General features: G+C 44.5%; 1 protein-coding gene across 2 annotated transcripts in view; it reads left to right on the forward strand.

Moving 5' to 3' along the window:
- SORT1 (sortilin 1) overlaps window positions 1–16,888 on the forward strand; it is a 63,026-nt gene that overhangs the window by 39,809 nt on the left and 6,329 nt on the right. The window contains exons 7-15 of one of the 2 annotated variants that reach the window (XM_032360648.1): window positions 451–500; window positions 1,549–1,679; window positions 4,536–4,680; window positions 5,668–5,823; window positions 7,475–7,581; window positions 10,846–10,948; window positions 11,258–11,426; window positions 11,935–12,125; window positions 14,648–14,837. In XM_032360648.1, the coding sequence (XP_032216539.1) occupies window positions 451–500; window positions 1,549–1,679; window positions 4,536–4,680; window positions 5,668–5,823; window positions 7,475–7,581; window positions 10,846–10,948; window positions 11,258–11,426; window positions 11,935–12,125; window positions 14,648–14,837 (1,242 nt within the window). The remainder of the gene's footprint in view (window positions 1–450; window positions 501–1,548; window positions 1,680–4,535; window positions 4,681–5,667; window positions 5,824–7,474; window positions 7,582–10,845; window positions 10,949–11,257; window positions 11,427–11,934; window positions 12,126–14,647; window positions 14,838–16,888) is intronic. The other variant, XM_032360650.1, reaches the window with a different exon arrangement.

Consider the following 16,888-nt stretch of genomic DNA (forward strand, 5'->3'; position numbering starts at 1 on the left):
GGAGTGAAGTCACCCCCAGTTGAGAATCTCTGCTGTAGAAATTTGCAGCAAGGAAGCTTTCCAGATGGAGTGCCAGGAAAAGTTTCACGGAAGAGCTAGATTTTCAGTTGGAGCCTAAAGACTGTGAGGTTAGATCTGATTATAGGAGAGAAAAAAGCATTTCAAGCCGGAAACAGGAATAGCAAATGTAAGAGGCAGATTTGGAGAGTGCAGACCAGTCTGACCAGCTGGAAGAGTTCACGAGAAGTAGTGGACAGGCAAAATCCTGGGCCAGGCTGGGGGGCACCTTGACCAGTATGACTGGGAGAGTCCGGCATACAGCTCCCCAGAAGGCCATTTCGCCTGGCACCCATGGATTGAGCTTATCACTAGAAGCTTGCTTGGAGCTTTGTGACTGCCGTTGACAGCAGTCTTGAACCGTGTCTTTTCTCTGTCTTTGCCTCTCTTTAGGGGATCAGAAAACACCATCTTCTTTACCACCTATGCAAATGGCTCCTGCAGTAAGTATATTTTAGTTCCAAATAAGAATGTCCTATGGTCGGGGCGCCTGGGTGGCTCAGTGGGTTGAAGCCTCTGCCTTCGGCTCAGGTCATGATCCCAGGGTCCTGGGATCGAGCCCCGCATTGGGCTCTCTGTGCGGCGGGGAACCTGCCTCCTCCTCTCTCTGCCTGCCTCTCTGCCTACTTGTGATCTCTGTCTGTCAAATAAATAAATAAAATCTTTAAAAAAAAAAAAAAAAAAAAGAATGTCCTGTGGTCCATTTACAGTAGAATGTTCTGGGTTGTAAGAGATAGAAACACCAGAGATCCTTCTATTCTCCTGTAGTCTTAATAGCTAAGATAACTGTCAAGGATTTAAAAAATTTTAAAAGTACTGAGCCTAGATCGAATAAAAACATGAGCTATACAGAGAGGCAGTGTACTTAATTTTAGCAATGTATTTACATAAAGTAATTATTAGGCTACAAACAATAACAAGTCGAAAGAGCATGAAGGTTGTGTTGTGATATTGTCAGCTTTCCAATCCATGGCACCATTTCACAGCAGAAAGCATGGTCTTTCATTTATTCATTCAACAACTCATTTTTTCATTTACTGATTTGCACACCTGCTGTAATATGCCATTCACTTTTCTAAGGATGGAGAGACACCCAAGCTTCTCTTATGGGGCTTGAGTTCCAGTAGGGGGTATTAGATGATCGGCAAGAAAACCAAAAACTCAAACAAGACTACTTAAAATAGAAAAAGATAAGTGTGCCATGAAGAAAGCAAAACAGGATGCTGTGGCCGTGACATGTTGTTTATGCAACATTGTGTTTGAATTAAGTAAACTCTTTCGTTTTGTCTAGTGCAGAACCTCACATGTACAATATTAAAACCCAAATGTGAATTCCCTATGTCTAATGCTGTGTCATTTTACATTGTCACTTGGTTAACAAGCATAGAATTAAAAATCGTTTAGCTATAAAATTAACATTCTAAAACAATTGTTTTGGACTGAGGGCTCACCAGTATGTGAAATTTTAATTAATATTTTGTCTTGTTTAAGAAGCTGACCTTGGGGCACTGGAATTATGGAGAACTTCAGACTTGGGGAAAAGCTTCAAAACCATTGGTGTGAAAATCTACTCATTTGGTCTTGGGGGACGTTTCCTTTTTGCCTCTGTGATGGCTGATAAGGTGAGTGTTGCCTCTTTTGGCATTTCTGAAATTTCTGTAAATATGTCTCAAATGGATCACTTTTACCACTAGTACTGGCAGAGTTTCTTGCCTTTTTGCAGTGTTTAGTCTCACTAACATTTGGAGGTAATTCTTTCTAGAGGCTGATTGATTCTTCTGGGCTCTGCATACTAGCCTGTTGTCACCATATGAATACCCATAACCCCAGAATTTGGACTTTACTCAGACACAGACACCTGAAAAAAAAGCAGTCCACTTGCTCACTATCCAATAATGATAATAGAAATAGGTAACATTAATTAAGTACCTGCTATATTCTAGATACTGTTCTAGACCCCAGGAATATAGCATTGAACAAAACAGATAAATGTCCTGCTCCCAGAGCTTATATTTAAGTAGGGAGTTAGATAGATACTAAACTAATAAATATGACATAATATTAGGTAGTGATTAAAGCTACTCTATAACAGAGTAAGGAACTAGAATATGTTGGAGTAGTCCTGTTTTAGATCAGGTGGCTTGGATGGGCTGAGACCCAACTGAAGGGAGAGCGTAGTTCTGTGTACATCTGAGCTGGAGGGACAGTAAGCACAAAGACAGTAAGCACAAAGATAGGAACATGCTGGAAATATTGAAGAAAAGTGAGGATGGCTGCATGGCTGGAGCACAGAGAAGGGTGATCCAAAGAAGGGGAGCCAGTGGTCAAATGAGAGAAGACTTTTATGGGCCAAGACCTTGGGTTTTCTTCTTCATGTTTTGGGGAGCTGTGAAAGGCTGTGAGTGGGGGAATGGCGTAAGTTGACTTCTGTTTCGACAGAGTAGGTAAGTGTAGAATAGCCTGACGGGCAAAAATGGAAGTACCAAGAGCAGCTAGGAGCCTGTGACAGCAGGGAGAGAGATGGTAGCTGTTAATGTGGATGAGTGAGGCAGTGGTAAGATCGTGGATGTATTTTTAATGTATTGCCAGTAGGATTTGCTGATGAATTAGATGTGGTTTATGAAGGAATGAGAGGAACCAAAGATAACTTTAGAATCTTTGCCCTGAGCAACTGGGTGAATGACCATTTCCTAAGATGGCAAGAGAACTAAGTTTGTTTTTTTGTTTTGTTTTGTTTTGTTTTAAAGATTTTATTTATTTATTTGACAGAGAGAGATGACAAGCAGGCAGAGAGGCAGGCAGAGAGAGAGGAGGAAGCAGGCTCCCTGCTGAGCAGAGAGCCTGATTTGGGGCTCGATCCCAGGACCCTGGGATCATGACCTGAGCCGAAGACAGTGGCTTAACCCACTGAGCCACCCAGGCATCCCAAGAGAACTAAGTTTGTAGGAGAAAAGTCAAGAATTCATTTTCGGGTATGACATGCTCACTAGACACCTAAGTGGAAATGTCGAGTAACATTTGGGCATGAGTCTTTCCAGATTATATGGTATATGAAGCTATATGACTGGATGATATCTTCTGGAGGACTGAGCACATGCTGGAGCACCCCAGTGACACTGAAGGGTTGGAAAGAGATGAGAATCCAGCAAAGAAGACCAAGAGGGAGGTGGGGAATCAGACAGGGATGCCACAAAATCCCAGTGGAGGAAGTATCTCAGGAAGGAGGAGTGATCAGCTGTGTGCAGCTCAGCTGAGATGTGGGATTAGAGCAGTCCTTAGAATGACCCACTTTAGTTGGTGAAGGGGAGATTGTCGGTGACCTTGACAAGTGCAGTTTCTTCAGAGGACTGGGGTTAATGGACTGATTACAGTGGGTTCAGAGAGAATAGGAGTGGAGATGGGGAAGTAGACACAATGACTTCACATAACTCCCTCCAGCAGTTGCACAGAATCTTCCTAGCAACCTGGCAGCAGGTCCTCTTGCCTCAGTTTGTATTTGAGGAGATTGAGTAACTTGCTCAGGATCACCGAGAGATGGAACTGTGGTGGAAATCATACTGGCCCACTCTGGAGGGGGCCTCCTGTGGTGTAGCGCTAGTCTACCAGGTCACCACCCTACTGTATGCTTTTGAATTCTAGTTCTTACCTGCAACAATAAGACTGAAAGTGAACTTCCAGGTGTGAGCTAGAGAAATAAGTCAAATGCACTTGCCACTGAACTTGAAAGAGTGTTTAACATTAGAAGGCACTGGGACTAATTCTTGTGCACCGGCCAACTGTGTCTAGTAGGTACTTTAAGCTGTTCCTCAGAGAGGAGGTATTACCTGCCTTCTTAACAGACTCCTTTCAGCATATAAATACCTCCTGATCAGCTCCCTTATATTGGCCACTTCCCAGGCTGTGCAGGACCTTCATTATGGCGATTCACAGACCTTTATTCCTTAAAGAGGAGACGTGTCACATCTTGACTTCCCTGTGATCTCCCAAGCATGGGTTTCATCTCCCTTTTTTAGACTCTTAATTATCTAGTTCTTTGGATTGTGCCAGGACTATCTCAAAGAAACCAAACTTCTGTGCAGCAGTCATCATTTTAAGAATTATCTGAGTAAGCATATGTGAATGCCTATAAAGCCAAACTAAGATGGCCCCATCACCCCTTTAGCTCTGTTGAAGGAAATGGGAATGTCAGAGGTTGGGAAGGTTATATCTTACAGGGCCATACCAGAATGAAGAAGCCAAAGAGGAAGCCAAGATAACCTTTGTTATAATAGAATGGATTGTTCTATGGCCTGGAACTTTGCTAGGGGTTGGAAATTGCTTTGCTAACTGGTACTGGGACCTGTTGATTATAACAGTTGTACCTAGTGAGGGAATGGATAATGATACTCATAATTATGAATAATAAGGTTCCTATTCATGTCCCTGCACAGGGCATCTTGGCAGAAAATTAAAAAGATAAATATTGGCATTTGTTCCAGGATACAACAAGAAGGATTCATGTGTCAACAGATCAAGGGGACACATGGAGCATGGCCCAGCTACCTTCTGTGGGGCAGGAACAGTTCTATTCTATTCTAGCAGCTAATGATGACATGGTGTTCATGCATGTCGATGAACCCGGAGGTAAGAGCTCTTTCAGCGGCCTGCCCTTGAATGCTCAGAGATATAAGCTTCAAGTTCGACTCTGAACTTCCTTCTTACATGTTGACTTTTTCTCTTACCCCTAGGTATTTATTAGTGTCCTACTAAATATACTGTCTTACAGAGAATATGTAGTCTCTGTTAGGAAGGCTGCTTGCTTTGACTCTGTAGTGTGGTTTATGTGTATGCTCAAGTATTCTGGAGTACTGCTGCTCAAAGAACGGTCAGAGGGCTGACACTGGTTTGCAAACTGTTTGTTACCAAGTAAGCACAGAAAACAATAGCAGGCATAGAGAAACTCCTATAGCCTTTGACCAAGTCTTTTTATATCTGTTGAATCTAATCATTAAAAAATGGTGGATTATATTTTGTCTGTCTTTTGTACTTCACTCTTCTTATGATTTATTTTTATTATACTTTACAAAGGATCAGTTTGTGCCATAGTAGAAATTTAAAAATTGATCCTTTATCAGGGCACTTGCCTGGCTCAGTCAGAAGATCATGTGACTCTTGATCTGGGGATTGTGAGTTCGAGGCCCACACTGGGTATAGAGATTCCTTAAACAAATAAAACTTAAAAAAAAAATTGATCCTTCACCACAGATAGTTTGAGAAGCATTGTTCTGGAATATGAAGATTTAGAGATATGTATGATATGGAATCCAAAGGCGATGCCTCTGCCACCAGAATAGATCTGGTGAGGTCTTTTCTGTAGCATCTGATTAATCCATCCAACAAACAGTATCTGCCATACTCCAGGCAACAAGCTGGGTGCTGGAATTAAAGGTGGACATGAAAATCACGAGTATCAAACCATCATTAATTCTCAGGTCGGCGTCTGCATCATGAAGAGAGACAGTTGGCTAATGTACACAGTCTGTACTGCGGTCAGTCATGTGTATGGCTGGACTCTTGTTTTCCCTCTGTTCCCTCCCAGACTTAGTGTTTTTGTTTGTTTGCCTATTTCAGATACCGGATTTGGAACAATCTTTACCTCAGATGATCGAGGCATTGTCTACTCCAAGTCTTTAGACCGACATCTCTACACCACCACAGGTGGCGAGACAGACTTTACCAATGTGACCTCCCTCCGTGGGGTCTACATAACAAGTGTGCTCTCAGAAGGTGAGTCTGGGTACAGCTGTCCTTCTCCTGAAGATGTTGGGAGTTGAGGTTGTGGGGGAGAATAATGGTTCTGATCCCGTAGTAATGTTGCTTGCCTGGCCTGCAAAACTATCCATGTAAATTCTGACTCTTTATGTTATATAAATTATGGTAAACAGGATAAAAAGAAGTAAAGCAACAGCAGGTAAAAAGAAAGACTTTTTGAGTTCTATGTTGTTTAGGGTAAGTGTTAAAAAAAAAATAAGTTTTCTATATAGGGAGCTTCAGGACTAGGGGAATGAGCCTGAGTTTGAACCACTGCTTGCTTTTCTCCTGGTAGAGAGCACAGCTATAGCTAGCCAGTATTTCTCTTGTGTTTTACTCAGTAGTTCTGCAGAGCTCACCTTGCTAAGGCCCAGTTGTACAAATAAACAAGCCACCCTAAAGTATAAAAAGGCTCTTAAGATTTTGTTTAAATATGTATTTATTTTTTGGTAGGAGGTGGGGCATTGTTTGTTTTTATTTGTAAATTTTATTTACTTGTAGTGGTCTGCAAGGTCTTAATCAGTATTGGCCCTGTTTCCTCCCTGACCTCAGCTGCCACCCTTTTTCCCTCTACTTACTGCATTCTGGTCACTCCAGCCCTCTGCACACACACATGGTTTAGAGATGTGCAGGCACTGTTCTCTGTTTCCTCAAAGAGCTGCAAGGCTAATGCCGTGCCCCTTCCCATCTATGCTCATATGTTGCTTTCTAATGAAAACTTGCCCGGGGTATCCCGTTGGAAACTTGTCTGCCCTCCCCTCCTCACGGATGCACTCAGCCTCTCTTTAGCAGGTTTTTCCCATACACTTACTGTCTCACATACTATATAATTTACCTATTTACAGTGTCTAGTGTCTGTCTGATCCTGCTGTGATGTATATTTCCAAAAGTGGGTTTGTTTTTTTTTTCCTGTTTTGTTCACTGAAAGAGTCTCAAGGGTTTACAGCAGTTTTCATAGTAGGCATGCAATAAATGTTTATTGACTAAATGAATTGTCCTTCATTTGCCTTCTTGTTTGATTTTTGTTGGACATCTCAAAGTATATTGCCTCTGAATTTAAACCTGCAATAGTTTATGTCATTGAAAATAGAACAGGGAAGAGATTTATAGAAAAAAGGAAAGAAAAAGTACAAGAGGTCAGATAAAGAGTAGTGGAGAGACAGAAACTAGGAATTCTTACGCCACTCACACTCATACATTCAAATCCCATTCAGATCTTGAGAGTCCCTAAAACAAGCCTGGTATCCTGGCCTTCTCTGAGGAAAGAGTGGGATGCCTTCCCATTGTAGATTTTACTTCCAAGGCAGGCAAGCAAGCAAGGAGAATGGACATCAGCCTGTTTTGTTGGTGAGGAGATAAAAGGTATCTTTTCAAGAGTATCAGTCTAGATGATTCCTGTCATCAGCTGAGTCCTAGGAAGGTGGGAAGCCTTGCTCAGATATCGTGGAGTGCTCTCTGGATCAGTTTCCCACCAGCACCGAGCTGTTCCGTTGGATGTCACAAGCTTGTGGGCCTCCAAACTTGTAATGGTATTGTGTAGTCTCAGGAGAGAGATATGCAATGATCAACTGAATTCCATAAGACGCTTCCAGTGTATCAGACTTAGTGTCCTTCTTCTCCCATTCAGATAATTCCATCCAGACTATGATCACTTTTGATCAAGGAGGAAGATGGAAGCATTTGAGGAAGCCTGAAAATAGTGAATGTGATGCTACAGCAAAAAACAAGAATGAGGTTTGTTTTACCCCAAGTGTCCTATGTGCTTGGAGCAAGGCAGCCATTCCATTCTGCTCTGATGGGTGCCAGGCCTTTGAATAACGAAGTTTTGTAAGTGATTAGGGTCTGCAGCTGCAAGCCCAAAGTTTAGAAATGAGAGTAATGAAAGGAACTTAGAATGCAGGAAAAGGAACTATAAAAAAAGCCAAAAATACCATGGATTGTTTGTCTTCTTAAAAAAAAAACTGAAGGCTAAAATTTTGTGTCTTACTACATTGCTGAATGCAGACAGAGCAGAAGGTGGGCCTGTGATCATTCAGGAGTCAGCATGGCAGCTCTGAGACTTTAGGAATCCTTCATGAAGCTATGAGCATTCATGAGCAGTGCAAAGCCGTGCTGGCCAGAAACAAATGGAAGAGAACTTGACATTCTCTTCCCCTCTGCCTGGGCTCCATGTGGCTGGCAGGTATGGTTGGAGACGCTGTGCCATCGCAGGTGTGAAAGCCAGAGCTGACCCCTCTGAGGAGAGGCTAAGAGTAGAGATAGAAGGGCATTGCTCCAGGAGATCCCAGATTCCAGGAGTGATGGGTCTTGACAGGCAAGAAATAAAGAAAAGAAAAAAGCTTTGTATCTGACTTCTAGGGAGTTTGAGAGGATCGTGGGGAAACCCTGGGAGTTTTCTTCAAAAAGTGACAGTGTTGGTGGTTCCCACACCTGTGGCTAATAGGCACTCTGCTGTTGTAGGTGGGATTTTTGTTTTGTTTGAGAACCTCAGACAGTGTGAGGTAGGGTACCTGTACCCCCTCAGTGCTCTCTCTCCTTCTCTGTACTCTTAAGTGCTGTGAGCCTCTCTCCCCTCTCCTTTTTTCCAATCCGTGTGCCGTGGCCTTGCCTTAACCTGGCTGAGGCAGTGGACTCTCGACTGACGTGGCCCCCCTCACAGTCCCACGCCTCTCCCTCCTCAGGACACGTCAGGCTTCCCCTCTGCCTGTGAATAAATGCTGTGCCTCTGACCTGGTGAATGAAGGTCCTCTCCTCCCTGTCAGGCTCTCTCCTGCCTTTTCATTGTCACTGTCCATCTTATCACTGGTATTTTCCTTATTGTAGCCCTCTGCTGCTCCCTGAACACCCCGCATGCACCCCTACCACTGTGGCCTTGCCCACGAGACTCCTGGGGAAATTGTGACTGATTTTCCACCCCCAGGTCAGTAGAATTAGTAGAAATCCTGACCATCCTTCTGCCCACCTTCAGTTAGAATTAATCATTCCAGGAGCCTGGGTGGCTCAGTCAGCTAAGCGTCTGCCTTCGGCTCAGGTCATGATCCCAGGGTCCTGGGATCGAGTCCTATATCAGGCTTCTTGATCAGCGGGGAGCCTAATTATCCCTCTCCCCCTGCTCATGCTCTCTCTTGCGAGCACTTTCTCTCTCAAATAAATGAATAAGATCTTTTTAAAAAAATAGGATTAATCCTTCCTTTTCATTTCACCAATAGTTTGCTTGAACCTCTTTTTTACTGCAGTAAAATATATAATATAACATGAACATTTTATCCAATGCAGACCTCTTTTAAAGCATTAACTTTCTTGTAAAATCTCTCTTTTTTATAAAAAGATTTGTTTGTTTTAGAGAGAGAAAGAGTGTGTGTACACATGTGCGGGGAGGGGCAAAGGGAGAGAATCTTCAAGCAGAGTCCCTGCTGAGCTCAGAGCCCAATGCAGGGCTCAGTCCCAGGACCCTGAGATTATGACCTGAGCTGAAACCAAGAGTCAGATGCTTAACTGACTGAGCCACCCCAGCGCCCCTCAGAAATCTCTCTTAAAGGCAGGACTGGGTCTTACTTTGAATCGCTACCACATCTTGTACAGTACCTGAAATATTTCAGGCGTTCATGAAGTTTATTTGTGTGGAATCATGCTTTAAATATTGATCACAGGCTTCATATAATGCAGGAATAAAATAAATTAAGACATTGCACATGAGAAAATAATTGCATAATTTGCTCCCAAATATACTAATGCATTTTGGGATCAAGAATATTCCACTGGGGGCACCTGGATGTCTCAGTTGGTTAAGCAACTGCCTTCAGCTCAGGTCATGATCCTGGAGTCCTGGGATCGAGACCTGCATCAGGCTCCCAGCTCCATGGAAGTCTGCTTCTCCCTCTGACCTTCTCCCCTCTTGTGTCTTCTCTCACTGTCTCTCTCTCAAATAAATAAATAAAATCTTTAAAAAAAAAAAAAAGTAATATCCCACTGGGACTATAACTCAACAACGAAAACAACCCAAATTAAAAATGACTGAAGGACTGGAATAGACATTTCTCTAAAGAAAATATACAAATGGCCAAGAAGCACATGAAAAGGTGCTTGACATCATAATTATTAAGGAAATGCAAATCAAAAGCACAGGGAAAGATCACATCACACATTAGAATGGCTATGACTATCAAAAACAAAACAAAATAACATGTATTGTTAGGGATGTGGAGAAATTAGAACCCTTGTGCACTGTTGGTGGATATGAAAAATAGTGCAGTCTCTATGGGAAACAGTATGGTGGTTCCTTAAAAAATTAAACGTAGAACTACTATATGATCCAGCAATACTACTCCTGGGTATATATCCGAAAGAATTGAAAGCAGGGTCTTGAAGAGCAATTTGTATGCCCTTGTGCACAGCAACATTATCTACAAGAGGTAAAAGGTGGAAGCAACCCAAGTGTCCATAGACCACTAAATGGATAAGCCAAATGTTTTATATACATGCCATGGAATAATACTGTGCCCTAAAAAGGCAGGAAATCCTGACAACATGAAATTACGACAACATGGATGAATCCCAAGGACATAACGCCAAGTGAAATAAGCCAGTCGTAAAAAGACAAATACCGTTCCATTCTGTAAGGTGCCTAGAATAGTCAGATTCATAGAACAAGAAAGTGGAAATGGTGGTTCCCATTCTGGAAGGTCGGGAGATCTGGGAGGAGGGGCATTGGGAGTTACTGGTTAATGGGTGTAGACTTTTAGTTTTGCAAGATGAAAAAGCTCTGGAGATGGACAGTGGTGATGGTGGCACAACATTGTTAATGTATTTAACCCTGCTGAGCTGCGCATTTAAACAAGCGTGGCTAAGATGGTAAATTTTATGGTATTTTACCCCAACTTTTTAAAAGAGTATCCCACTGAAGTCTGGGTTCAGTTCAGAGCTTCCTTAGAAGGGTCTGTGAGATGACTTAAAAATTACACCTTTGATTTTAATCTAAGCTTTGGTTTCTTTTCACAGTGCAGCCTTCATATTCACGCTTCCTACAGCATCTCCCAGAAGCTAAACGTTCCAATGGCCCCACTCTCGGAGCCTAAGGCCGTCGGCATAGTCATTGCCCACGGTAAGCAGCCCTCCTCTCATCTCCCTGGGAACCATCAGCTGAGACTCAGTCCCAGTCTTGAATCCTGTAAGAAAACCATCAGCCATGACTCTTACCATGCTTTATAGAGCTTCTGACATGATAATGGTATTTTGGATTTTCCCTAGAGAGAGAAACATGATATCTCCCTTTCCCAAATTTTGTGATCTTTTTTTCTGTTACAAGAGACATGGTGGGAAATAGGGTAAATTCATTGAAAATCATTCTCTCAACGCTAAATCCCCTCCGTTCCATTGCTGGTTTTTGCTGATAAGTTGGGTTGTGTTGCAGGTAGTGTAGGGGATGCCATCTCAGTGATGATCCCAGATGTATACATCTCAGATGATGGGGGTTACTCCTGGACGAAGATGCTGGAAGGACCCCACTATTACACCATCCTGGATTCCGGAGGCATCATTGTGGCCATTGAGCACAGCAGCCATCCTATCAATGTGATTAAGTATGCATGAGCTCTGCTCCACCCACACTATCTCCACGGAGGGCGACTGTGGGATGCTTTTTAGTTGTGGGGAGAACTGGGGGGGGTGAGGAGCTGGTTACAGACCCTGACTCAAGTGTGTACATTCTACAAAAATGTGGGGATCATTCTTGAAGGGATTGCAACCCACATTCAGTGGCTTTGCTTTTTCTTCTGACTTCCTCTAGTTAACACTTTTTGTCACTTTTTAAAAATATTCTTCTTTCTCTCCACAAGAATCTTACACAGCGTTTTAGCACTTTGGGTGGAAGTTGACTCCTTAAGTATAAGTTACACAAAGTAATTTCTGTTTATTTATTTAGAAGCTCATGCCTTCCTGTGAAAGAAATTTTATAAAGACATTTTCTTCTTTACTCTTTGAATGAATCCCTTTTACCCACCCTATTAACTGTAGGCATTAAAATTAATATAATCATCAGTCAGTAAGCCACCACCTAAATAAACAGTTGTTCTCTGGCTGTGGTTCCAGGTTCTCCACAGATGAAGGTCAGTGCTGGCAAACCTACATGTTCACCAGGGAGCCCATCTACTTTACTGGCCTCGCTTCAGAACCTGGAGCTCGGTCCATGAATATCAGCATTTGGGGTTTCACAGAATCTTTCCTGACTCGCCAATGGGTCTCCTACACCATTGATTTTAAAGATGTCCTTGAAAGGAACTGTGAGTACCTCCTTTGACGTTTTCCACCAGAAACTTATAAGCCCATTTTCCTAAATAACCAATTCAGTTTCATTTCTTTTAGCTGGAATAAGAAAATGCACAGGTAAGATTGAAGAATGTGGATAAGCAGGCAATGGAATGGTATCAGAAATGCAGTTTCCCTCTTTGGACTAGAACTGTACGAGAGAAATAAAATGAAGACCACATGTATGATTTAAATTATTCTATCCCCTGCATTATAGGAGTAAAAGAGGTGAAATCCACTTTAATAATAATACAATCATCTCAACATATCCAAAATGTTATCATTTCAACATATAAGCAATATTAAGAGTTATTGATGAAATGTTTTGTTTTGTTTTAAAGATTTTATTTATTTATTTGACATACAGAGATCACAGGTAGGCAGAGAAGCAAGCAGAGAGGAGGAAGCAGGCTCCCTGCTGAGCAGAGAGCCCAACGCAGGGCTCTATCCCAGGACCCTGGGATCATGACCCGAGCCAAAGGCAGAGGCTTTAACCCACTGAGCCACCCAGGCGCCCCCCCCCCTTTTTTTTTTGACAGACAGAGATCACAAGTCAGCAGAGAGGGAGACGGGGGGTGGGGGGGAGCAGGCTCCCTGCCAAGCAGGGAGCCCAATGCGGGGCTTGATCCCAGGACCCTGGGATCATGACCTGAGCTGAAGGCAGAGGCTTTAACCCACTGAGCCACCCAGGTGCCCCTGTTTTGTATGTCATATTTCTCTTCTAAGACTTCAAAATCCAGTGTATATTTAACACTTAGTATTATAGTAAATCTCAATTCAGACTGGCAATAAGTGGGTAAGGCTCTCACATAGGAGAAGATAGCTTCACACTGTTGGAGCTCTGTAACATTTTGTGGGACTTATTTCTGCTTGTAAGGATAATGCATGCTTACATTTATCTAAAATTATTTCATGACATTTCAGGGATTTTCACCCTTGATTGCAGCAGACCCATAAAGAGAAAGCTTTAGAGAAAAGTGTGTTTCAAAGAGCATCTGACTAATTGTGTCCCTAATCAAAACGTTGAAGTGAAGAAAAAAAAAGCAACAACAAAAAACATTCAAGTGAGAAAGTTTTTGCGCAGAGTTTTGGCTTGAATGTCAGCCCTAGGCGAGGCTCTAGAATGATGACTGGGCTAGCAATGAGCCCATGTGGGCCATTTCAGAGTTCTGTGACTTCACGCTGGAAGGCATGTTAAAAAGGCACAGAAAATGGCTTCAGTAAAGGAGGTAAAAAGAATCCCAAGCAAACCCAGACACCAGTACCAAAGATGCTGACATTGTACTGAAAAATATGGAAGATAAAAGAAAAAACTGGAGAAAAGTCCCCCACCCTGCAAGCTGCAGTTTCTTGTTGGTGTGTTAGGAACCTTAAGACTTAAGGTTTCAGGGGCACCTGGGTGACTCCATCTGTAAGTGTCTGCCTTCAACTCAGGTCATGATCTCAGGGTCCTGGGATCAAGCCCCGCATTGGGCTCCCTGCTCAGCAGGGAGCCTGCTTCTCCCTTTCCCTCTCCTCACTGCTTGTGTACTCTCTCACTCTCTCTCTGAATTAAATAAAATCTTAAAAAAAAAGAAAAAGGCCTTAAGGCTTCACGTCACTGTGGTTGAATTTTGGTCCTGTCTTTTGATTGTAGGATGGGTCCATTTCCTCCGAATGTTATTTCGGTGACCCCTGAGCATTCTGTTTGGACCTTACTTTTCTACAGGGTGTTTAAATATGATTTAATGCCCGAGAGTCATTATTTTCCAGATTCATTAAGTAGACTATAAAGGAGCTGGCTTATGAGTTTTCCCCTCGTAAGGCGCTCTACAGTTATCCCTAAAGTTGAATACTGCTAAGAGATTTGATAAGCAGCTGCTTCCTAACAGACTCCATGCTGGTCTTCAGATCCCAAAGGATAAAAACCTAATCCACAGTCTTTAGGCCATAGGCTTTGAGTCTTTTTTCCAGGAGTGGATGATATGACTTAAGAAGCCAGTTTGACTATCCTCAATGGTCTACTTGAAAGCCAGTCAACTAGAGTAAAAAGTCTAGAAAGAGATGGTCTTCCCTTCTCTTTGAGGCAAGCCAACCCATGGTGAAACTGAACCCATGCTTTAGGCTAACTGGTGTCTTATCCTAAAAAGAACCACCTCGCTTACCTGTGGCAGCTCCCGCTGACCAGGGGCACAGGTGCACACAGCAGGGAGACCGCAGCCTCCCCGCTTGGAGGAAAGCTCAGAGGAGCTCCATGCAGCTGCCCACTGTGAAACAAATGCGGTTTTTCCTAATACCCAAAAGCGGAGTGGGAGGCGAAGAACCCTCCTCTGGCGCGAGGGGATGCCAACCACTAGTAGGCACCAGGTCCTGCAACTTTTGTCTGCAGCTCCAAAATGCAGTAGCGGGAGTCAGACATCCCCGTTTCCCTTCCTTGTTCTGCTCTCCGCCTGGCAGCCGCCTCGCATGCGTAGGTGTGGGGCCAGGCAGTGACCTGAACAGCCTGTCTTCTCTTTAGGTGAGGAGAAGGACTATACCATATGGCTGGCTCATTCCGCAGACCCCGGAGATTACGCAGACGGCTGCATCTTGGGCTACAAGGAGCAGTACCTACGGCTTCGCAAGTCGTCCGTCTGCCAGAATGGTCGGGACTACGTTGTGACCAAGCAGCCGTCTGTCTGTCCCTGCTCCCTGGAAGACTTCCTCTGGTATCAGCTTCCCTCAGATCCCTGTTAGCCGCTTTGCTATGTGGGAGGAGGTGAGGGGCAGCTGGAAAGGATTCAGATCCTTTCTTCCCTGAGGGTGGAGAGCTGCTGCTGCTTACTGAGGACATGGAAGCTTAGAGAAGGGATCCAGAGTTGTTAGTAACGGGGCAGGTAAGGTGTCACATCAGACAGTTGTTGGACAACTGGCAACAACCCCTGGAATCCTGGCCCGACAGCAGGGGAGAGAGGTGTGTAAGGAGGAAGAGAGCTCAGAAACCCAGAGAGGGGACCATAGGGCAGAGACCACCGGGAAAGGCAGTGCAGGAGCTGGGAGGCGGTTGGACTTCCGTGTGCTCACTGAACACTGACAGCCTGAGTTCAGCAGGTGGGGCGCTAGGTTTTGGATTGTCTGCAAGACTAAAGGCAGCAAGTGTGGTTCTGTCCTGGGACAGGAGGGGATGTCAGGGTACTGATGGCCCAGATGTCCCATCAAGGTCTAAAGGCCATCGAGGTGGACTCCCGCAAGCTCAGGACCATCTGCGCTGAAGGGTCAGTGGCACGGCCAGCATGGAGTTAGTTGATTGTCTAAGGGCAGGGCAGTTCTCAGGTCACCAAGCAGGGGTACTGCTTCCCGAACTCATTTCCTTTAAATCATACTGGCAGGAAATAAAGGTGAATCCTGGAAGATCTGGAAAAGAGTGCAGACAGACAGCAGTCATGTCCCTCCACATCACATTCTCTAGAACTGCAGGTGACCGAGAATATGGGACTGAGCGAACCTCCCAGTCTGACCGGTGTGGACCCCCTGCCCCGGTGTGGCTCCCATCTGCACATGGAACGGGCCAGGGTTGCTCCTTCCGTGTTTCCACAGGGAACGGGATCTCTCCGATGGCTGTGGTGTCAGTCTAGGGCTAGAGGATGTTGACTGTGACACTCTCATGGGCTGCCTTCATCCTAGAAGTCACACAGACTGGGATCTTAACTCCCCAGCCTTCTTCTTTCCAGATCTGCTGTGCCTCATCAGAGCTGCATGCCATTGTCCATGGGGCTTCCTCTGGCCGAGAAGTCTCCCCACATTGCCTGCTTGCCCCCCAGGCTTAGGGGATGCATACTTGGCCTTTAGAACTTAGCTCACTTCTCTACTCCGTAAAGCCTTCCCCAGCTTTCCCTCATCTGCACTCCTACAGGACACCTACTGCTGGGTTTTGGTTGTTGTAGAGAGGTTTGGGTCTGCCTTCAAACTCTTAGCTTCTTGAGGGCGTTATGTTTGATAAGCACGGAGTAGTCAGCACAGCTCCTGGCACTGCCTCTCTAGCAGGCACTGTCCCAAGCCATTTGCATTTACCCCCAGCAGCCCTCTGAGACAGGGACCATTGCCATTTCCGTCTCACCAAGGGAGAAATGAAGGTTCAGAGAGGGCATCACTGCCTTGCCCACAGCAGCTCAGCCAGAAGTGTTAGAGCTGGAATGTGCGCCCAGCAGCTCGGCCCTGGAGCCTGCACCTGTCCCATGTGCTTGAGAAGTGTGTACCTGTGAGGACAAAGGGTGCGTTCCCTGACATGTGGGATTGCACACCTAAAATTCTCACCATAACTCTCCCCCTGTCGGAGGGTTAGTATCTTTGACTTCTTTTGTTCTTCTTATCCTGCTCCCTAAATATTTGTCAGCATGACTTTGAAGTACCAACAGCATCCGTGTACCCCCCAAGCATCTGTTGCATCCTTGCCGTGCACAGGGCGGTGCAAAGTGACAATAAAAAGTTTGTTATTGACGCTCAGATGCACAGGATTATGCTGTGAAACAGTGCCTGGGGGATTGAGAGAAGGGAAAGGCCATTCCATCTAGAGCTGAAGGGAGGTGGCTCAGAGAAGGCTTTGTTGAGGAGGAGCATTTGAGCTGAGCCCTGACAAGCACTAGGACTTGACTTTGCACATCTGGGAAGGAAAAGTAATTAAAGCCAGTGAAGTGGTGCGAGCGTAGATGCCCACTGGCATGCTCAGGAAGGGTGTGCTGGGAGATAGGCCATGAGGGCAAGTCGCAGCCATCCTGATAAA

This window comes from Mustela erminea, chromosome 10, assembly GCF_009829155.1.
Source record: "Mustela erminea isolate mMusErm1 chromosome 10, mMusErm1.Pri, whole genome shotgun sequence".
In the NCBI taxonomy this organism is placed as follows: Eukaryota; Metazoa; Chordata; class Mammalia; order Carnivora; family Mustelidae; genus Mustela; species Mustela erminea.